The sequence below is a fragment of the Chenopodium album genome, chromosome 14 (assembly GCF_948465745.1).
Source record: "Chenopodium album chromosome 14, dcCheAlbu1.1, whole genome shotgun sequence".
NCBI classification, from domain to species: Eukaryota; Viridiplantae; Streptophyta; class Magnoliopsida; order Caryophyllales; family Amaranthaceae; genus Chenopodium; species Chenopodium album.
The window spans coordinates 41,059,654-41,083,558 of NC_137847.1; the positions used below are offsets into that span (position 1 = coordinate 41,059,654).

The window sequence follows — 23,905 nt, forward strand, 5'->3', positions numbered from 1 at the left end:
AGACCGTCAACTCCAAAAGGTCTTGAACCAAATAGGGTTCGGGGATGAAGGTACAAATCCAACCTAAAAGAGATTGAACCTGCCCTAAATAGGCCTCTACTTTATTCTTCTCATACTCATGTGCGCTTTCTGACTAACATGCAAACAATAGGTTAACCCTAAACCTGTTTATCTATGTTGATTGAATTTAATGCACAAGCAAAACTATTATTGGCGATCACTTGAATTATAATCATATTAACTCTAAACAAGATTATTAATTATCTTATTAAGCGTGATTACAAGTACAAATTCCCTTTAAACATGAATAAAAGGTGTGATCAAGCAATAACAATAATCATCAAGAAACATAATAATTATAAAAATAATTATGTTAATAATAAAGCTTAAATATAATAGCAAGATCCTAGGCATGATACTAACAAGATTAATAACAAACCCTAGCATGTCACTAAGCAATAAGAATCAAAGCTTTAGCCCTAACATGATACTAACATGATATTGATATGATATTAGAAAGCATAGGAAGCACCCTAAACATGATACTAGAAAGCAATAAAGACATCCTAACATGATACTAGGAATGAAACAAATTTAAACATGCTTTCTACAAGAATAGAGCAATAAGATTACATACTTTGACGCCTCGTATCTCTTTCTAATGACAAAAAGCACGCGTTAGTAACTTTAAGGAAAATAATAAAATCAAAGAATTAAATTAAATAAATTGAAATAAAGAGATTTGAGACCAAACCCTCAGAAATTATAACCTTTCACGTCTAGGGCGAAGGCAACTTCGAACTTGGCTAGGTGTTTCTAGATCTCGTGAATGCGGAATTTTGTTAGAGGGAAGGTTAGAGAGAGTTTAGAGAGAGAAAGAGAGAGATGATTGTTGAATTCTTGATTGATGATTGTTGACGAATAAAAACGGAGGTTTAGGACCCTATTTATAAAAAAAACAGTCCGAAAATAGGTAGAATTTGATAAGGAATAAAATTCCACGCTGTCGCTGCAAAACCGACCTTGTCGCTAGGCGACAGGGTCTGTCGCGCGGCGACAAGGCTTGTCGCGTGGCGACAACCTGGATTTCTACGCGTTTTCAACACAGAGTCCACATACGAATCAAAATCGATTTGTAAAGTCCGTACGAATACCGAAATCGTATTTTCCATAAAATAATATTTTATTCCAAATAAACTTATCAAAAATATAATTATTAATTCTAATCTTATTAGGATTAAAGAGAACCTTCTAGAGAATTCTAGAAGACTATAATTAATTCTAATAATTTTAGGAATAACAATTAACATTGGACCCTCCCCTAGATCATTGGGCCGCACGTAAAGATCAAACCGAGCCCAGTTTAGTATTTTGGCCATAACTTCCTCATTATTCATCGGAATTGGGCTTATAATATATCGTTGGAAAGCACTTTTCAAGCCCCATCCAACTACACTATTATTGGACCCTTGTCGTGGACCAAACTAAACTAAATTGGCTGTTTTCATAAAATAGAGTTGTTTTTCGAAAACAGAAAGAAAGAATTTTAATAAAAACTAACCGCAACACTTGACTTTTCACACTTTCACCTTATTCGATAATCATTCGACGCAAAAGGTATTCATCACTGGGTTTGGTTTTGGGGAGACACATTTGGGTGTCTACACAAACAGTAATTGGACAGCTCACCAAAAGTACTGAATAAATAACCACGCTTTTTCAATATATTTACAGAAATGCCACTAGATTAACAAAAATTCGTTTATCTGGCAGATAAACTTGTATTTGCCCAATATTATTTCATCAAAATATTCAATATTACAACCATTCAACCAAGAGGACTTGCCTTATTGATTAAAGCTAAGTGAAGGTTTGTGTACGATATATTTGGTATTGCTCTTGTGGTTCATTTACACAAAAATAAATATATAATAATAAAAAAATGTAAGGTATGTAATTTACAGATTTAGTTAATTAGAAATATAGGAAAAATAATTAAGTAAGTTTAAAATCAAAACAATTGGCAAACTAATAAAAAGATTGATTGGTAAAAAAAAAAAATAGATTAAATAAAAGAATAAAACTAATATTAGTAAGTTTCAAGGGGGGGGGGGGGGGGGAAACTAATACATGTAAAAGAAATAGTGCATAAAATTTAAAAATAAATAAAAGATTAAATGCGTGTAAACCCAAGAGAATCGAACCATGACCTGAAGGCTGTATTCTTTAACGCTCAACTACTAAGCTACAATTTAGAATTCTAGATTTATACAAACAATAATCATTTTATTCTAAAAACTTATAGGAGCCAGCCTTCAAGATAGATGTATCGCTTGTTGGGCCACGGGGGGCCGGGCCTCCACCAGCCACCGTGGCTCCGACGTTGAGTCAATGTCAGAAAGTAGCACTTGATCGTCCTCAAAAAAAAAAAAAAATTATAAATAGGTTTCTCCTAACTCATTTTTTTATTTTTAATTGAGGAATCCTAACCAAAAAATTTTTAAAAGATTTTTCTGAATAAAATGATTTTAAAAGTATACTTCTATGACTTTTTTTTTGACTAAAAACCGTTTATAAGAACCTGAAGTTAAACTTGAGCCAAATAACTAACCCCACTTTTTAACCCAGTTAGTCATATCACACCAAACCGTTGGTTCCTTTTGAGATAAACTTGGGTAACCTCTTGAGTCGTGTCTTTAACCTTCCTGAGTTCCTCAAATCCTCTTGCGTTTTCATTTTTGGGTTTTACTCGTGTTGGTTCCTATTGAACTATTTCAGCTGCATCCTCTATCTCTTTCCCACTGAAGCTGTGCTCTGAATTTTCTATTCAAGCAGCTTCTGAGCTTTCTATCATCCAATGAAGCAGTTTCTGAGGTAAGATACGTTTTTTTTTTTTCTTCTTTACATCATTCAGTATCAATTTCACATTCAGGGTATCATCTATTTAATTGTCATTATCAATTTAGGGTTCTTCTAAACTGAAATTTTGAACTTTTGTTTATAATTACTGTAAGATTATAACTTTCGATTATGTTGCTAGAATTTTACTATTATTATTCTTTAGTAGAAGAATTTAATGTAAATTTTAGAGCCTAATTAGATAATTGAGTCAAATTTGGTTGCTAATTTGTTGCAGGATTATATGTTCATAACCCTTTATTGTAGGACGGAACTATGAAATTGAACCTTTTCTCTTTTGCCCCGGGGCGGCCGCTCCTCCTGCCCCGGCTCGGCTTCGGGCTTGTAAAGTTTCCATTCCTTGTTCAATGCTCTTCCAAGCCAATGCTTCAGCCATCTTCCTCTTCAAATGTCAATAAGAAGTAAGCTATTTTGTTTACAAAATAAATTTTACGGTTGCTTAGCTCGTAGATATGAATCATATGATGTTCAATGTTTTACCCGTTCTCTTTTAATTGCAACGTTGGGGCTGCATGTATTTTGAGGAGAGGAGAGATGCGGAGAGGTAAAAAGAGGGAACTGAGTGATGATGAGGAGAGGGATAGAGAGAATCATTAGTCGCAATGTTTTACCAACGGCTCAAAATGGAATACATTGTGATTAGAGGAAAATGAAGGTGTTACATTGTTGTAAATTTTAATTGTGTGTGACAATGTTATTAAACTATGACGATAACTTCTTGTTGGTTTATTGTTAGGAAGTAAATTGCCAATAATTTGGTAATAGAGTGTTAGAATTGCCTACTTGACAGTAATTATTGGCACTTTCGTTTTGATACTGTTTGTGAAGATTAGGAAAAAATGTCAAGAAGCCAGGAAAGAGAGAACATCATCTATGGAAACGTAAAGAATCTGCTGGTTCTGGTCAGAAAGCAATGAATCTAGTTCGAATTGTAAGTTTGTGTCATTATCTATCCTATTATTATTGCTATCTGTATGAGCTACGTGAAGCTTATAAGATTGTGGCCTATATTGCCTAGGCTTTCTTCCAGCACGTTACAATTGACATTTGTACAAGATTTTACCAATTTTTTTTCTGTATTAATAGTTTCCCATCTTCTCTCCATCACTTTTGTAAGTGGACCTTCAAATATAGTTTAATTGATTACTACTTGTGGAGGAGGCAGTGAGGCACTGGTATATGCTGCGAGTTTGATAAATATAGCTTTCCCATTGTTTTATTATGTTTTAATGTTGTAAGGGCATCCTTTTACTCTTGATTAGTTGGTTACAGACCTTACAGTGCGGTAGTTTGTATTGGTAGGTTTCTGGACTTCCTAATGAGAAAGAGGCAGTTTATCGTGCATTAGACGAATGGATTGCATGGGAGTTGGAATTTCCAATGCTTGCGGTAGCTAAGGCTCTAAGAATTTTAAAAAACCAGAGGGAGTGGCCGCGAGTTATTCAAGTACGATTCTTTTATGAGCGTATTGAAGTTCTTGAATGTGTTTAGAAAATTTGTTTGATCACTGGTCAATGAGCTCTTTTAAAGTTATTCAAGTAAGATTCTTTTATGAGCGTATTAATGTCTGTCTACGTCTGTCTACTTCTATTTTATGTAAAACGGCTTTGAATGTGAAGATATTGAAATATTATTTTCCAATGTTGAATTAGTGAGTCGGAAGTGAACAGAGTAAAGGGAATATGAAAGATTGAAATAGCATATTTGTATTGGATGGCAATTACAGTACACTTAGAACTATAACTTCACTTCTTAGGCTCTTAGCTTGTCCATTATATATCCTGTTTGTAGTTTGTACAATAACTCTGTTGAGAATCAAAGGATGCCTTTGATGGTATCTGATATTGCAGTATTCATCATTATTGTTAGTAAAGTACTCTAATTCTGTTGTCAGGGTCTTGTTGTGAACTTGTATTAGTGGCATCTAACATAAAAGTTTCATTTACTCAATTAAGGAGCTCCCCCAAGGCCCCAAATTCCTCTAATCTGGTTCCTATCTCCTTCTAGGTATTTGATCAACCCCAAGCTCCTTTTCAGTCTTCACTATGCTTTTGACCAGCATTGACCGCCACTCTATACACTATACTCACTCTAGTCCACCACTGGTAACAACCCCTGCCCCAAATGTTACCTAATTCACCACTATGAGATTGGATATGATCATATGAATATACAATTTGGTACCTAGTATTGTTAAATAAGCAAAAATATAATACTTGTATTTATTTGGTACCTAGTATTGTTAATTAGGCAAAAATATAACACTTGTATTTATTTTTAGCCTCTTGGCTCATTCACAGGGGCGTTAAGTCAATACACCTACCAACCCCCAACAACCTGACACCACCACCACTCAGCCTTGGCAGCCTTAACAACAACCTTAAATCTAAACCCCATCGTAATCTAAATCTGCCAAACAAAATGTGCAATTCAAGTGGTTTGATCTTCTATATTTTTCTTACCCTTTCATGTTTCCTTTCCGTACTCGATAGCTAACAAAACACCTCCTTTGTTTGTTCAACACAGATGTTGTGCACCAGCTAGGTTATACTTTGTCGAAATTCTTACTGGAAGCTATATTTGCATTGTTATGAAGTGGAAATTTACAAGCATTTGTGAGAAATAAATACATATTTTAGGAGGTGCTGTGTTGAATCACTGCTAATTAGTTAATCTCTTCTGATGGGCTCCTTTTAGAAATTGATAGTATAGGAACAATTCTGAAACTTGTGCAAGAAGCATAAACTTTGTACATATAACTAATTTAAAATTTTAAATAATGAGAATTAATGTTGGATCCGATTATTTAGATGGAAGTGAATATTTGTCCATTCATAAATTTTATGTGTTCCAAACATATATTTGCATAGAAAGATCTAAAATTTACTTGAAAGTATATAATGTGCTGAGATCTCAAGCCTAAAGTTGCATTTTCATCTTCTTTGTCAGTTGGTGTCATGACTGTCATCTAACTTGGTGCAAAAATGAACTGTTTACGGTTCTTGGTGCTATTTAGGTTGTCAAGTGGATGTTGAGCAAGGGCCAAGGTAAAACCATGGCAACATATGATACAGTCTTGTTGGCTTTTGACATGGAGGAGAGAATAGATGAAGCTGGATCTTTGTGGAATATGATTTTGCATACCCACACACGATCTATTTCAAAGCGGTTGTTTTCTCTGATGATTTCATTATACGATCATCACGATATTCCAGAGAAAGTGATAGAGGTAACCAAAAATCTCATTTTTGTATAATGTTACCTATGAAGTAAGATTTATTGGTTTTTATCTGTTGCATCAAAACCATCTATGCCTTTTGCTTAATGGTGTTCTGATGTTCAGCTGAATGACTTTTTTTGCATTTCCACCTTTTTTTTTGTAATGTGGTACCCTGATACAATCCAATGTATAAGTAGCTTTTAAGTATTACTAGGTGTTTTTTTTTACCCCCTACAAGTGATGTAGCCAGTAGCCTACTACTAGCATCGGATTTAAGAGGCCAAGCTCTTAGATTTGGCAGGGTTTGTTTTGTTGGGTTATTAGTATACATAGGTGATGGAAGTTAAGTATACTTAGAGAATCAGGAGTATCATTTACTGAAGACAAGATAAATTCCCTAGTAAAAGTTATTCTAGAAGCTCTATGAAGACTCCTTGAAGCCCTAACGACTCCAACACTCCACCATGTTACTTTCATGTTTCATAAAATTACATTTTTCCCTACTGATTAACCATGTGCATAATTTACATCACTCACATGTGTAGCACTATACATGGTACATGACACTGAAGAGTGAATGAATGGTATCAAAATATTCAAAGAAAGATAACTAGTCTTTGATCGAGAAGAAATGTTATAAGGTCCATCCTGAATACTATTTGGATAGTTTGGAGACCAATGGTTGATGGATGAGGGTGTTGAGGAAATGTAAACAATTTAATAATGTTGTTAAGTAATACATTCATGAAATTAGGTGAAGCGAACATTGTCTTAATAGTGTAATTAATGGGTTTTCCTAGTCTTTAATTTGAGGGTATCGTATGTAATTGTGTTATTTGTTACAAGTATATGCCATTAATTGTGATTCATATATGTTATTTTGCGTAACCTGTATAATCTAAGTAGTAATGCATTCTCATATCTTTTGAAAAATTTCTGCTTCATTTTTCTAGTAAAAGCGTGTTTTGGTGTTTATGGGTATCCATGTATAAGATGTTACTACTTACTACTTCAAGATGTTACTACTTACTACTTCCAAATACTGAGTGATTGCTATGTGTTATGTCAATATGTTTCACAACAATGTGCAATTTTTGTGCCTATTACTTAGCAGCAGTTGAAACAGCAAAAAAACACAAACAAGTTCATTTTATATACAAACACCCATAAAGCTGATAAAAACTATTTACTGTGTAAGTGATGTAAGGATTTTCAATAAAAGTATGGGAATGAGCTACTTCTTCCCTTTGATTATCAAAGATTCAATAATTTGAAAGATAATGAATACCTTATATAACTGCTCAAAGTCAAATAGATTATGGATTAATTTATACAACCAGTCATATCCCAATAATTACATAGTATTTGATGGCAAATGTATAGCATTACCTGTAAGCTGTAACACCCAAGATGAGGCTTGTTCGAAAGTTTCATGTTGCCTTTTTTTTGTTGCACATTCTCTGAACTTTTTTCACGAACATGACAACTTCCTCTATAGATTCAGTAGCTTTGAGAGCATTATCCTTTGGTTTTGGAGGGTTCTCCATTGCATAGAGCATGATGGCCCTAAATAAAAGTCCCATTTCATTTTATCTATTGTTGTATTCACTATTAATCAAACCCATTATTTTATTTTTGTTTTCACTTTTAGTCAACTAAACTCCACTACTTATTTTTATATTTTAATCAACTAAATTTCCATTACTTGTCACATCGCTTGACATGAGCCACAATGGTTGAGAGTAGTACTAGGATGGGTGACCTCCTGGAAAGTCCTCATGTTGTTCACGTAGAGCAGTAGAGGACCCCACTTATGGGGATTAAGGCTTTCAAGCAGAAGAAGTAGAATCAACTAAACCCCACTTCTTTTTTTATTTATTTATTTATTTATTTTTTATTCACCTACCTGAAAATGTGTGTAAAAGCCAATAAGACATTTATTTGGGAATAGAGGAATCTTTGTAGTATATTTTTCTTCCAAAATAAGTTTTTTTTGATCATAAAATAAAATTTATTTTAAAAAGTTTTTAATAAGGAAAAAAATCTAAATAAGAATCCAAAGTAATTAAAACACTTATTCATAAAAAATCCTCTTAAAATATACTTTGATTGACCAAAGTAGTTCCTATGGCTTCAGAGTACTACATGTTTCCAAAGATTCTGATTACTGACTTAAATCATACGAATAAACTTGTATATATAGTCTTCATGCCTTAAGTTTTACAAAGTTTCAATCCAGCAGCTTCATGTTGTGTTCCTACTAAGGAACTTGGTGTTTGCATCAAGTTTCTAATGCTTTGAAGTCTGGGGTTCCTACTCTAAAACTCCCATTTCATCTTTGCCCAGGAGCTTAAACAGTCATTAGTAAGGTTTGTTTGTCGTCATCAGATCCGTAAGGGCCAACATCTACAGGAGCGTACACCCCAAATTGGGGTTTTGCTCTAGAAAATTTAACTTTGCCACTGCATCTGCTAAACAAATATCACATTGTTGCTTCAATGTGCACAGCTCTTCCACCTCACCAGCCCCGCCCCCCCCCCCCCCCCCCCCCCCCCCCCCAAAAAAAAGTAAAATAAAAACAGAGAAATGTTTCTGCATAACCTCTTCAACATGAATGCCAATGTGTTTCTTTTTTCTCTGTGTTCATATTTGTATGTGCTGCCTCACTTCTGTGCTAATTTTAGAATTCTTTGATTTCCTGTTGAGACCTGAACGCATCCTTGCGCTTTTTTTTTTTTTTTTTTTGTGCTCAACGGTATATTTTCCCGTCTGGTTTAATCCAAGTACAAACTTAGAAATGGAGTTTGTTCATTTAAACACATCATATTTTGCATATGTTAATTGTTAACACTCGTATGGTTGCTATTTATCAATTGCATCTGATTTTATGTCTCTTTGCAAAACCCAGGTCTTCGCAGACATGGAAGAATTGGGTGTCAAACCGGATGAGGATACAGTCAGGAGGGTAGCACAAACCTTTGAGAGACTAGGACAAGAAGATAAGAAGAATTTGGTCATAAAAAGGTATGGTTGTAAATGGAAATACATTCATTTTAAAGGAGAAAGAGTCAAAGTTAGGAGAGATCTGTTGGTTGATTCAAAGCTGAATTAGCGTTTGTCTACTACTTCTTGTGCAAAAAGATTCTGCTCCGAGCCAAAGTGAAGACAATTTACAAAAGTCAATGAGATGTAGTATTCTTTAGATTGTGGTATGTATGCTCTGCTTGTCAAACTCCTAGTTTCTGCATCTCTGCTGTTGGTTATATGTTCATTTTTGAAAGGCCGGTTTTATTCAAGAGTCTTGGATAAATTAGGTGAGGCATCTTCAAAAAAATCTGCATTCAATTGATTATGTTTGAGCTGCTGGAGACTGAGGTATCTGAATGTAGAATTCTGGAGTTGGAAATCAGGAATTTATTGAGGATTCAATTTAACCCAACTCTGCCTATATCTTTACCCATTAGCTTTTTGGATACAATACTGCCATTAGCTTTTTGTATTTGTATTTTTACTTTATTTATTAAGGTTAATATATAGGTAGATGTACATGATTTTTGCAACATTTCATTACAAACCAGAGTTACATAAATTTCTTTATTTAGTTTATCTCAATGTTGACCATATACCATCCGGGGCATATCCTCAATTTTCTTGCATTTCATCAGCCTATTTGTTCTACAACCTCTGTGGTTAAGTGCTGAAATATTAGAACCTTGCAAGACAGATCAATATCCTGCTTTTGTGCTTCAACCTCCATTCTTTTAACTCTCCTCTGGTAGGGATACAATAGTATTTGCTCTCATGTATGGTGAAGTCTTGCAGGTAATTACTCTGCAATATATCGTGCTCCTTTAAATTTTAAGAAAAAATGTTTACCTTGTGTGTGTGAGAAATAGATGACACTATCAGCGCAGCTACGGAACAATCTTGTAAGGGACATTTAAAGAAGGCTTGCTTTGTTACTAATGATGGAGAACCTATAAAACTCACAGGTTTAATTAGGCTGTTAAAAAGAAAAACTATAAGTAAACATTCTATTATACCCTAATTCTATTCCATTATGCCTTGAAACTTCTAAACTGTCTTTTCAGTTTAAAAATCAAGGAAGGTAAAAGCCCCTGAAGTCCAAAATTCTTCCTTATACAGAAGACACAGCTATGGGACTCCTCACTGTATGAAATCCATCAAACCAAGTCAGCCACCCGAATTCATATTCCTGTCCGCTCGCTTGGCTATTGGAATATACATCTTTCTCGACTGTGATACTGAAGCTTTTCTTCTGCCCCTTATGCCTGAATATCAACATACTTGGTGAGATATTGACTTTATATCCCGTTGGTGGCTTCACAGAAGCAAAGTAATAACTTCTGCCTTTACCAACATTTGTGACAATCCTAGTAACTGTCACACTTCCACTGAGCTTGGAGATTGCAAGGGAAGGCTGGTTTAGGTCATTAGTCTTAGGTAGGTTTTGTGGGCATTTAAATGATGGGTCGAAACCTGGCATTCTTAAGCTGCAGAGGTAAGTCAAGTAGTCAGTGTAAGAAGCATCATACACTAGACCGGGGTCTGCTGCCTTTGTGGGTCGGAAGTGACCTGCTCCGTATTGAAAGGCGTCTGCTGGGTTGCCCATAGAATCAGTTATGAGAGATTCATTGTTGTTCTTCAGACCAGCTGTATGAAGAAGAATCAAGTTAAGGTAAAGAACGTAAAATTTTGAAATGTGTTTCAAACTTTTAAGAGTGCTACTGCTGAGGTGAGAGTGTGAAGTATATTGTTACCTGTGGTCATGAGTGCAGATCGAATGGCAGCAGAGCTCCAAGTAGGATGGACTGCTTTGAGGAGTGCGGCAGCAGCAGATACATGAGGGCAGGACATCGATGTTCCTGAGTAAATATTCCACTGTACTCTCCTGTCATCTCTAGCCAACTTAGTTGGTGAATCTTCTTCACTCCATGCTGCCAATATGTTTAATCCAGGGGCGGTAATATCAGGCTGCAAGTAACGAATTGAACTCAAGATTATTGCATTTTCATGTAAATTATACACTTTGTATCTAGCAAAGTATGAAAGCTTGGGAATTTTTCAAGTCTATGTACCTTGAGAATAGTGGGATCAACGACATTAGGTCCCCTACTAGTGAAAGAGGCCATGAAAGGTGCTGGTGATGTGCCAACCACTGTCGTTGCTGGCAGGATTTTGGCAGCCGGATATTTTGTAGATTTGATGTAGTTGAGGATTTGCATGGCTTCAAACTCACCCACAGCAGTTGCAGGAAGAACATGGGGATCGGCCACGACCTCTTCTCCTTGGCCTTTAGCATTGCCTAAGATGTAGCCAATACCGCCTGCTCTAATAACCTCCATCCCCTTACCAACCCTTGTTCCGTTTCCTCTTAGGCAAAATACTATATTACCGCCTGCTTTTTCTGATGACAGACTGTTAGGAAGGCATTGCCTGTCGAAAATTCGCAAATTGAAGTGTTACATCATTGTAAAATTATATCAACAAACACGCAGGCAAAAATAACATAAATCAGCTACTTACCCAGCTAATTCTTGGGTGACATTGGGTAGACTAATATCTCCTGCATAAACCAGTGGATATGTAACATTGTCCAACCGAAAAGTGGTAGTTGTCTGACCCTGCAAAAACAACATAAAACTCATCATAATCAAAAGTAATTGGCAAGTAATTGCGCGCTGAATAAACCACATTGATACATGAAGTGACGGATAGTATGAAACGAGAAAAGTTTATTAGATTGATAATACTTGAAAAAAGGAGGGACTACAATGGCATTCAGAAAGCACAATAGATGATCATAATTTACCTGAATGACCATTCCATTACCAAGTACAACAGGAGCACTAAACTCCCTATCCAAACTGCTAGCCCCAACAGTAATAATCCACGGCGCAGTGTTTGACAACGTCCCTGCCTGAGGTCCCGAATTCCCAGCACTACAAGACACCACAATACCCTTCTTCACCGCGTGCAAAGCTCCAATAGCAATGCCATCCTGCGAATACCCCACTGGCTTCGGTGTCCCAATGGAAATGCTCATGACATGTACACCATCATTGATTGCATCATCCATAGCAGCCAACATGTCTGCATCGAAGCATGTGTTTCCATCAACCTTGTCATGCCCCGGTATTGCCCAGCACACCTTGTATATTGCTAGTTGGACTAGTGGTGCACCCCCGGAGGCTGTGCCCTCCGCTAATTCACCCATGAAGGCGGCATCAGGGACTGTTCGGCCTCCTACGGTGGAGCTAGTGTGTGTTCCATGCCCATCTTTGTCGCGGGGGGAGAGGTAGTCTAGCTTTCGGTCTAATGGACCGTAGATGCTCTCATAGGCCTTAATGTAGTATCGAGCCCCTATCACTTTCCTGCCATGGATCAAATTCAACAAGGGAAAAATGCTAATTTACATTACAATTTTTGTATGCATTACAATTTTTGAAAATCAATTGACAAAATTTCTTAATCAAATGTATACAACTCTTTTAAGGTAAGACATTTTTTGTATAAATCAAATGACAAAAGTTACTTTTTTTTTTTTTTTTTTTTTTTTTTTTGAATAGCAAATGACAAAAGTTACTTAAAACTTGACAAGTTAGTAAATTTTTGCAAAACTAACTATTAGGCTAATAAGAATTTCATATGATTTTTAGTAATATTGGTACAATGGTGGTTGTTTTAGTTAATCAAACCGATTATGCTTGTTTTTCCTTAATTCTCCCAAGACCCTAAATTGTATTCTTATTTCTTACGAGTATTAATGTATTTGTTTATTATAAGAACTTATAAATTCATCACATAAGCAATTAATATACCCATTTTGGATTAGATCTTGCTCGTTTTTCAAGCGTTTATATAATGTTAATCTACGTAGTATATTGTTTTAGCTCGTCTCAAGCTCGAGCTCGAATAATAAAATCGAGCTACTCATGAGCTAAGCTCAAACAACAAACAGCTTAAATGAGCCAAGCATAGACAAGAAAATTTACAACTAAGCTTGGCTCGAGTTGGAGCTCATGTGTTTCATATTGTTCAACTCGAACAAATTATACTCTGATCAGCCTGACTCGGCTCATATTGACATCTCTATACAGCTTGGTTAAGCTTGGCACGAGCATGAGCTTATGTGTTTTATATCAAGCTTAGCTCGAACAAATTAATATTTTGCTCCTACTCGGCTTGGCTCATTGACATCTATAAGTAGTGTTAAAACTTAAAAGTATTGACAATTTCTAGTGGAAAGTATCAATACATACTAATGTGGCAATTTTTATATACATACCCAACGCTATAAATGAGAATATCCGCATCGAAATTATATCTAGCTCGAACAAATTAATATTTTATTTTATTTTTTGAATTTTATCTTTTATTCTGTTTATTTTCTTAGTGATCCACTTTGATTTGGCATATATGTTAAACTGTAACTTTACCAATAACATCTTTAATAACTATGAAGTATAAATAATTGAATGTTAATTTTTTTTTTAAAAAAAGCACATTAAGACAATATGAATTTTTTACTTATGCATGAATCATCAATTTAAATCATAGTAAAGTATGCAAAAATTCAAAGCGAGTTACTTAACCAAAAACGAAAAATAAAAAAACAGGAATACATCAATTTTCAAGACTTTCCTTTTATAACTTGGATCACTAATATTTTAATAATCAATTATTGAAAATCATGAAAGAATTGGAATATTAAGACTAATGATTGTGTTAAGAAATATGTTTAAATTTATAATTAAATCATGAAAGAATAAATTAAAAAGAAATATGTTGAAATTTATATTTAAATTTTTGGTGCTTCTTTATGGGGGATTGTTTGGTAGGACCGTAGGATGCTGATACTAGTTCACAAGCCAAGACTTCAAAGTCACACCTGTGAGCATGATTCACCAAACATTTCATGTGATCATTCTTTAGTTCTAGAAAAAGGAAACTTTTTCATGGAAAGAAATAGGAATTGTTGCCATCATTAGACTAGGAATGATCTTTAGATAGATGTACCATACCTAACAATATCAACAAGAAAAGTCAATACAATTATTGTATCTACAAAAGACTTTTTTTTTTAAAAAAAAATTTGTACTTGTTTAGCTTACACACTTTGATAACACAACTGAATTGTTTTTTAGCTAATTATAATAACAATTACTAGTAAGCAGATTATCTTATTACGTATTATTAAAAGATTAATTATTTATAATTTTTTTTACTGATTAATTAATAATTTAAATATTAAAGGTCAAAGTTTTGTAAAAGGACAATGTGTGTTAACTGAATAGGAACAAATGAAGTACCACACTACATATCATAGGCTTTAGCTCTTCCACTTCATGAATTACGGAGTAATTAACTAGTCTATTTGCTAAAAATGTTGTTATCATGCATTAATATATGCACTTAGGAAAGGCAAGCTATCTTTATGATATTAAAGAGGAATATGCAGTGATACACGTATGGATAAGGACATTACATGTTCATAGCTTATAAAGTCATAAGTGTCTGCCTCACTCCAACATCTTAAATTAGTAAGATTAAATATATATAATGGAGAATGATGAAAGCATACTTTGCAAATTAGGATCTAATTCCGGAAAAGATTTGATTAGGTGATCGTAAATAAATGAAATTATAAAATAATTATGTAATGATTTGATTAGGTGATCATTAACCAAAAAAGAAAATTTATATCTATGACTGTACAATCATGCCACATACAAAGTATTGTGTAGCCGTGTAGGTTCTTATACAAATAATCTAAATCATCTCGGGTGTGTACGTTTTTCATTAGTCCTTTTAACTTGATTAATTAATAACCAAAACAGTCAAAACTCAAATCAAAATATTAAAAAAGTTCCTTTATCAGTATTGTTGCATCATGAAAATTTAAACTCGATCGATACATTTGATTAAGTTGGAACAAGTAGTACAAGTACCGGTCGAATTGTCCGATAGGAAAGGAAAACCCTTTTTAGGGGTTGTTTGATACCAAACTTTGTCTATAAGCAAAGTAACAAAAGAGTTGTATGGTTGTGGTCAATAGTTCTGCATCAATGCATGTAGTAACAGGCTCACATGAAATATAGATACATGGGAAAATACACCATAATAAAAAGTAATTAAACGTATCAAGTTGGTAATTGGGGCATCCCAAAGCATGTCCAAACAACTATAGTAAGATCAGTATGTGTGGTGGGTCATGTTGTATGCACTTCGCTACAATTTCGGGTCACGGGATTTCTTCTAAAGAAAGTCCTAGGCTCAATAATTAGTACTAAGAATGGGTTTAAACAAACTTCTAGTCTCACCATTTATCATAATCCCGTGAAAAAAGAGTCCTAACATGTAAGGATGATTATATAAGGCGAAATTTAATCCCATGTTTACGACTTTACTTTTATAATTAGACTATAACCAACTAAATTAATTGTCATCAGCTCATAAAATTATGCGAGTATTTGTTCTACTCCCTAGGTCGAATTTTTTTTAATACGACAATATGAAAAATAATGCTAATAATATAAATTGGTTGAGTGGTCATTTCATATAAATAGAATATGGAATAATAATTGTAAGTTGGGAGAAAGAACCAAAAAAGAAAGGAAGGTGAACTGACCTATTACAATGAGAGGAGTTGAAAGCATCACCAGTTTGGCAGATACCTTTCCATGATTTAGGGATTGGTCCCATTCCATCGTCACTATAGCTCTTTGATTCGGGCCAAAATCCTGAATTACAAGTACGTCAATAATAATAATTATTATTATTATTATATGTAACCTCCTCTAATTTTGAACAATAGTGATGATCTTAAATTAACGCTTTATATAAACGTTTACATACTTTGATGAAGCGTATGTAGTACTTAATATTGTATAATTCATGGATGTAATTCATAGTGAGATTAGCAAATATAACCTAGGTTATGAAATGATAGGGATATTAGTCATATTAGAAAACATTTCACTAATTTATTCATAATACCTACTATAAAATAAGCACTAATTATTACAATTGATGAAAGAAAAATTGCATCATAGATAAATAAATGCAATAGTATTATGTCATCTTATATATGGGTGCGTAGTTGACATACTTGACAAGAGGGAGGTCGACTTCTCGGCTACATTATGAGGCTAACGTCATCTTTCTTAATAATGATAATGACCAAAAGAATATGTTGATAGATATATTCTCTAACATAATATCAGAGATAACGTAACACAAAGGTCACATAGTCGAATCTCATCTAACCCTTCCTTTCAAATATATCCCTTCCTTTCTAATATATTAAAGGATAGAATTAACTTATTTCTTATGTTTAGTACGGAGTATATCTATATTGAGAAATAAGTGTATATCTCTTAGCTTGTTTTTTAACTAAAAATATATACTATTATAATACACCGTATATGTGATTCGAGACTATTAACACTGAGACAATAATAATGAGATTGAGTGTACAATAAACCGTATTGCTAACAATACACTTAGCAAGAGTTAAAAGTTTTGTAATACAATTATGCTAGTTCGTTTATCAATCTTTAAATAAGCATCCTTATAATATGATGTGCGTTCGTTAATGTGTATATTACAAATTTACAATACGATACGAATTACCTTATCTTTTTGGAGAGATAAATGCTGTGTTGATTTTATTAAAATAAATTAGTTAGTACGGATTATATTAATCTTTTTCACGAATGGATGACGGAGATAATTAGGAATGAGCAAAACATAGAAAGGATATTAAGAATAAACAAATAATTGGCACACACAAGACTAGATTTAGGTGTATTTGCGTACAGAATATTCTATCCACTTTTTCATGAAGTGCGTGAATATTTTCTCCGTATGTTGCTTGCCTCTTTTTCTGTGAGATCTTAAGCAGAATAATTTTACGCTTAACTTATTATGAGATATGAGTATTAGAATGTATACTTATTAATCCCTCCGTCCCTTAATTAGATTCCTACTTCTATCATTTATTTCTCACATAATAAAGAGAAGTAATAATAATCAAATTAAGAAATGAAGGGAGTAATGTACAAATATGAGATAAAAGAGTAAATTATTTTAATTCGCTTTGTAAGGGCCTGTTCATATTTACTTAATTTCAGTTCAGTTCAGCTCTAATCAGTTCAGTTCAGTTCCCTCTCTCATAAAATATTCATTTCAACTCAGTTTAGTTTAGTTCAGCTCCAATCAGTTCAGTTTAGTTTAGCCCCAATCAGTTCAGTTTAGTTTAGTTCAGCTCAGTATAGTTTAGTTCAGCTCAGTAAAATGAACAGACCCTAAATGTAGATGATTGATAGATTTATTTCACTATCTAAATGTTGTAAAAATTATAAATATTTGAAATTGTAAATAACATTTGAAATGAGAAGGGTCAAATATATATATATATATATATATATATATATATATATATATATATATATATATATATATATATATATATATATATATATATATATATATATAGTGATTTAGGGTCAAATGAGAAAGTCCTTAAAATGAGAAGGATTTTATGTACATAAAATTTCCACTAAATCTGCAAAAAAAAAATTTGACCGAAATTGAATGTGCATATTTTTTGCGCATATTGTGCAAAAGTTCTCGTTTTTCCATAAATTGCAAAAAAAAAAGTATCAGGTCCAAATATGCACATATAGTAGAAAATATATATATGCACATTTAATTCAAAATAAATGCACATTTCATCCATCTTATTATAAGATCCTTCTCATTAGATTCAACCCTATTAATAATTATCTTTGTCAAAGTATTTGAAATTTTGAGCTCCAGAATATAAGAAATATTTGCCGACCCTTTCTCATTGATTATACGTTCAAATATATACAAGAGTATTCTATGTTAAGTTGGTTAATCTAACTAAAAAACATACAAAAATATTACCTACATAAATAGATTAACTTCATAATCTATCACATACAATATTAAATAGGATTATAAGATTTAAATTTAAAAAATTATCTTAAACTTGAATCTAACGTTAATTGATATTTTATGAAATTTGTTGAATTTAGATCAATATATAGATCTTAAGTAATGTATTTTTATTTATTAAAATTAATAGAAATATTTTTCGGAGGTTAATTTGCCATGCTTTTTAGTGTTTGCATTAATTTTAGGATCTACTTTTGCCGTTTCGTGTAAATACTACGTTTGGGAAGCCAAAGATAATGAAATACTCCGTAGAAACCATTAGAGTAAAGGACACTATGATGAGTGTTGATATGTGACAAGCAATTTGTTTAAAAATATTTTAATTTATTAAAATTAGAAGAAACGTATTTTAGATTTTTTTTTTTCCCCTTTTCCAAACTAGATGCTAAAAATAAGTCATGGTACATTATATTTCTTGGCTTGGAGAAAAAGAATAGGAAATGAATTTTCTTTATTTGTAGTTTTGGATATAGCATAATCTCTTTCCGAAAAAGATGAACAACTATTAAAAGATAGGTCCTAAAACTTTTGGATAGATTTATTCTCATTCATTTCGGCTATTTTTATTCTCTTCATTTGAAGAAGACCATATAAAGGCCAAAGGAAAGTCCATGGATGACTTGTGATTCTTTTCAGATTGCATGTTGCAATCATTATATCCATGCAATATTTGATTCCAATTTCCAAGTACATAAGGAAAAAAAAGTCACACTATATCAAAGGAAAAAAAAGTCACACTATATCAAATCAATTTAGGTCTTGTTCATTTCACCTTAAAAAAATAATATTAAGTAAAAATAAGTTCAGTTAGTAAAAATAAGTTCATATCAGTAAAATTCAGTTATCTTAAAGAAGAATTATATTAAAAAATCAGTAAAAATTATTTCAATTCATCAAAAATATTTTCAGTTCAGTGAAATCAATTTAAGCTCAGTAAAAATAATTTAAGTTCAGCAAATATAATTTTGTTTCAGTAAAAATAATTTCAGTTTAACAAAAATTAGGTGAACGGGGTCTTATACTATTAAGGTGATTATTAATTTTAGAAGAAATGATAAGAGCTTACCACTATCTAAGACGCCAACAATGACATTGTGTCCATACTTGGCTCTTGATAGCAAACCTTCACTATTCTCCGATTGGAAGTGCAACTGTGTATTGATTTCTTCCTCCAAACCTACGAATTGCCATGATCTTGTTGTGTGCATTTTGTGCTTCATTGGATGGCTTTCAAACACCGATACCACTTCTTCTAATTCTATAATAATAGCAACACAAATTCATTATTTTGCTAAAAATATAAATCTTCACATCGTGTATAATACCAAAACAATTAAGTTCCTGGAGTGAGTGAGACCGGGGCGGACGCACGAAAGTAAATACTAATAGGATTAAAGCTATTTATTTTTTTTAAAAAAAAACTCTTGTAGTATTCAAATTAGTGATCTTGTTAAAATCAAATTCATGATATCAAGTTTATATAAAAATATTACTAATTGATAATTATCAATATTAATAATTTCTTTTGTTTTAAAATAGATGAAACTTTTCTTTTATCACGTTGATAATGCAAAAATTAAATTGAAAATATTTTTAATTTTAATTAAGTACACATATACACATGAAACTAACTTAACATAAGTATTTTTATAACAATTAATCTCAAAATTGAGTCAAAACATAATTTATGAATAGTGTCAAAAATAAAATGTATCATATGGAAAAAACGATATCAGTAAAGTAAAATTTCTGTTGAATAAAATCAGTAATAATGGCTAGAGTTTCCCTACTTAATTGTGACAAGATATTTCATTTCAAAGTAGTCGTGATAAATCATGATTATCCATTGTAATTACCATACACATTAATTATATTCCGCTATCACACTAATTATAATGAGATGAAATATTTCATAGAATCCAATTAAACAAATTTCGAATGTGACTTTAGAGTCGAAAAACGGGCAAATAAAAGAGGACAAAAGGAACAAATCGCGTACTCAATAAATTGGAGGCTTGAGCAGAGGTAAGTGTAGCAGCAAAGCCATTAATACTATGCTTGTAACTATAAAGCATAGATGCTCTGGCCTCTTCCTCTGTTTCCTTAACAGAGGCCAGGTAAGAGTGATGAATTTCTTCAATTTCATGTGATTCTTTATCTCCTTTATGCTCTCCAAAGTATACAATATAAACCTGTCATTATCTCATACCATATCATAAAATTAAAAAAATGTACCAATTTGTTGGCATACCAAATACTAAAATTTGAATAAAAACGTTAGCACAAGTCCATAACATATTATATATATATGCCAGGTATCAATACCCTAGACCCGTACTATGGCACGGGTCGAAAGCTATCCATTAATCGTTTTCGAGACAAACCTGTTTATCAGAGGAGGAAGCTAGAATTGGTAAGAGGAAAAAGAAGAGAGAAAACAAAGTTGAGATTATATTCATTGATGAATTTTTTTTCTATTGTTTTTGGGTTGAGATATGAAAAATGAGTAGAGTTGTGTGGTATTTATACTATTAGAATCTCATAGAATATTGGAGGTTATCTTTTCAAGATTCTGAGTTTTATTAATTAAAGACTGTTGATATTGTATTACCTCATATTTTACAGGTTGCAACCAATGCAAGCAAATGCTTGTTTCAATCTCAATTATGTGATCGAAAAAATCCAAATTATGTAAAGTGTCATTTGGGGTTTGTTTTGGTATTTCGAACCTTATTGGGCCATTGGCTATTTGGCTATATGTTTCTTAGACACAACAAAAAATTTCATTTATATATTAAGGTTGTAAATTATGTAAGTATCTCCATCCGTGAAAAAAAAATGACATTTTTAGCTATAATTGTATTTGCTAATTTGTAAATTTGTAGTATACTTTTTTTTTTTTTTTTTTTTTTTTTTTTTTTTTTAATAAAGATTAAGATACAAGTTAGAGATTAGGAACGTCTTCTAGCAACACCGTGCAAATACCACATGTTTTCATAGTTCTATAAGATTTAAGAGGGGTGTAGCCTTGCTAGTGAATGTCCATTCATTGTACGTTACATTTGATTGTTTCATTAATTGGATCCAAATAATATTTTACAAATTTATAAAATCTTATTGGTGGCTACCTACTTTGTAGATATGATCAAAGCTTAAAACTCGCGCAATTACATGTTCAAAAATAGCGTAGGTAAATCCATATCTAGCTAATAGATTCATACATTGTCTCTAATTTTAAGTCCTCTAAATTCAGCTGACATTTTTTACACCAATGTAATAAAAGTAGTCCTAACTTTCATATCAGCTAAATGGCTTAAAAGATTTATGCTCATGGTTGTAGTTGTAGTTGAGTCTCCCTACATACATATATTTTTTTTTCTCCCATACCTTTTATAATTTCCATCTATTTTTGTCTCGTGTGAATATTGGCCTATTCACTCTAATTGGTCTATTCATTCTATTGGATGTTGTTATCCACGGTCGTGATCACCTTTGAAGAACAAATGCAAGTAGTTAATAATTTTGCACTTTTGCATAGGTCGGTCCATATCCATCTATTCTCTTGTCTCATATCGTGACTTGATAAGAGTAATACTTGATCTAGTCTTAAGAGTTGTATTTCATAACTAACTTTAAAAATAAGGATCTTATTCTTATTAAAGGTAAAGGGGTAGAAATTAAATTTCTTACCCTCCTCACTCCTACAGAAACTAGATTAAACGCTTATGGGGAACAAATTAATCTGTATGAGGTTTCGATTCAGTTCCATACCTTAAAATAAGGTGATACAACTAATCTTAAGCAATCATACAGTACACTGGCTACCATTTTATCTTGCAACATCCATTTCAATTCAACGTAGTATAGTTTGGGTTTTTGTGGATGTTGTAATCAAACATTTCTTTACACTTTTAAAAGCAAAGGAAGGAGCATACCATTCACCGTACCTCCTTTTGCATGGTCACATGGACCATCTTCTTAGGTCTAGATTTCGTGGGTTCACTTGCAATTGGAAATATACGCCTAAATCAGCTACCACCACCATTCATTGCTTATCTACAAAGCAATGTGTATTCGTTTTTATCTTTTGAACATTCATTTTCCACAAAGTGCATGGAGAAATTGGTCAAAATACAAAAGTTGCGTTATGTAGAATGTGAAGCATTCTGTATAAAAAATGTCTTTTTAAAAATATTTTAGTTGAAAAGGGATCAAATAACGATCCAAATTTTTCATAATTTTATAGGTTTTTTTTTTTTAAAATTTTTTTTTTTTGTTAAAAAAGTCCTTTTAAATAGGAAATTTTGTATAGAACTACCCTAAAGATAGGGTTATTTGTGAACAACTACCCATTTTTTTTTAATTTGTATAGAATTGCCCACAAGTTTGAAAATGTTTGGGTAGCACTACCCACTAACATTTTCCGTCCAATTAAGACGTTATTGGAGCCCACTTGTTTCACTTTTGCCACCCAATTAACTCTCCCAATTTGTTTAAAGGTTTTAATTTACTCTAATTAACCTTATTAGGGTTTTAATTAGGATTCATTTTAGAGTTCATGAGTTTAGTATTATTTGGGGATTTTGATTTCTTAGGTTTGGGGGTTTAATTGAATTCGGGTTTTTGCTTATTTTAATTGGCCATTGTAATTGGCAAAAGTGAAAAATTAGGCCAAACTAACATTTTAATTTGACGGAAAACGTTATTGGGTAGTGTTACCCAAACATTTCCAAACTTGCGGGTAGTTCTAAACAAATTAAAAAAAATGGGTAGTTCACAAATGACCCTATCTTTAGGGTAGTTCTACACCAAATTTCCTTTTAAATAGGCCTTTTTGTTGTGAAGGTTCTTTTATATATATAAAAAAAAATGTGGTACAAAAGGTCTTTTTATCGCACTTAGGTTGTGACGGGGGTCCTTTTCTTTTACCAGTCCGGTAGTTGACTTTTTTTTTCCTGAGCAAAAAAGGTCACGTACCTTGCATGAAAATCCGTTTTTCCCCTTTTTCCTTTAATAAACCCTAATCTCTTCATCATCAACCTCAACGCGAACTTTATTTGGTGAAAAAAAAATCATCAAACTCCGTTCTAGTCCCCTCACATAAAATTGAACAATTGAAGACAAATCGAACTAGGTCAGGGGAAAAAGTGAGGAAAAGGTAAAAAAAAAAAAATGGATTTAGGTTGTCATGTGCAACGCAAGTGACTTTATTTTGCCGAAAAAAAGAGTTAATGGTTGGAATATGGTTGAAGGACCCTCGCCACAACCTAAGTGCGATAAAAATGACCTTTTGAGGCACTTTTTATTAATTTATTTTTTATTTATATTTAATAAAAGGACCTTTACAACAATAAGACCTACTTAAAAGGATTTTTTTGACAAATTTTCCTTTTTTTAGACCAACATTGTAGGAAATTTTACTGATATATTCCAAACTTTTTACTTATCTTCCGGATCCTAAGGTGTCATCAATTTTGATTAACTAACTAGTTAAAAATGAACTTATAGAGTTTAGGTCAAATTAGTCCCATAACATAGCTCATACGTACCCTAACAATAATTAGTGTTACAGTTTAATTTTTCACTAACTGTGATGGCGTTAGATATACTAACCAGCCTAACTTCTCACAAACTTTATATAAGAACACAAAAATAGAGAATACGATAGAGCACTTAGAATTTAACACAAAGCATACTTTCATTAATATCATTAATAACGTATTTACACAATAGTTTCTGGATGCCTTGGACAAACCCCAA

The 23,905-nt window shown here is 32.6% G+C and overlaps 2 protein-coding genes across 4 annotated transcripts; one reads left to right on the plus strand and one right to left on the minus strand.

Annotated features, from left to right (window-relative positions):
- Positions 1-2,719: 2,719 nt before the first annotated feature.
- Positions 2,720-9,751, plus strand: LOC145580252 (pentatricopeptide repeat-containing protein At4g18975, chloroplastic-like). Of its 3 annotated transcripts, none has more exons than XM_081637669.1 (6): positions 2,720-2,874; positions 3,137-3,320; positions 3,748-3,850; positions 4,222-4,365; positions 5,936-6,148; positions 9,048-9,751. In XM_081637669.1, the coding sequence occupies exons 2-6, from the start codon at positions 3,175-3,177 to the stop codon at positions 9,249-9,251; spliced, it is 810 nt and encodes a 269-aa protein (XP_081493795.1). In that variant the 5' UTR covers positions 2,720-2,874; positions 3,137-3,174; the 3' UTR covers positions 9,252-9,751. The 3 variants fall into 3 exon arrangements, with proteins under 3 accessions (XP_081493795.1, XP_081493796.1, XP_081493797.1); XM_081637670.1 differs by having other exon boundaries at positions 3,166-3,320; XM_081637671.1 differs by lacking the exon at positions 4,222-4,365.
- Positions 9,752-10,078: 327 nt separating this feature from the next.
- LOC145580251 (subtilisin-like protease SBT5.6) lies at positions 10,079-20,631 on the minus strand. Its single transcript, XM_081637668.1, has 9 exons — positions 20,530-20,631; positions 20,145-20,337; positions 19,212-19,403; positions 15,792-15,903; positions 11,973-12,534; positions 11,687-11,784; positions 11,239-11,596; positions 10,921-11,134; positions 10,079-10,813 (listed from the first exon to the last, which is right to left on the minus strand). Exons 1-9 carry the CDS (start codon positions 20,602-20,604, stop codon positions 10,278-10,280), a joined length of 2,340 nt encoding a protein of 779 aa, XP_081493794.1. The 5' UTR covers positions 20,605-20,631; the 3' UTR covers positions 10,079-10,277.
- Positions 20,632-23,905: the final 3,274 nt, after the last annotated feature.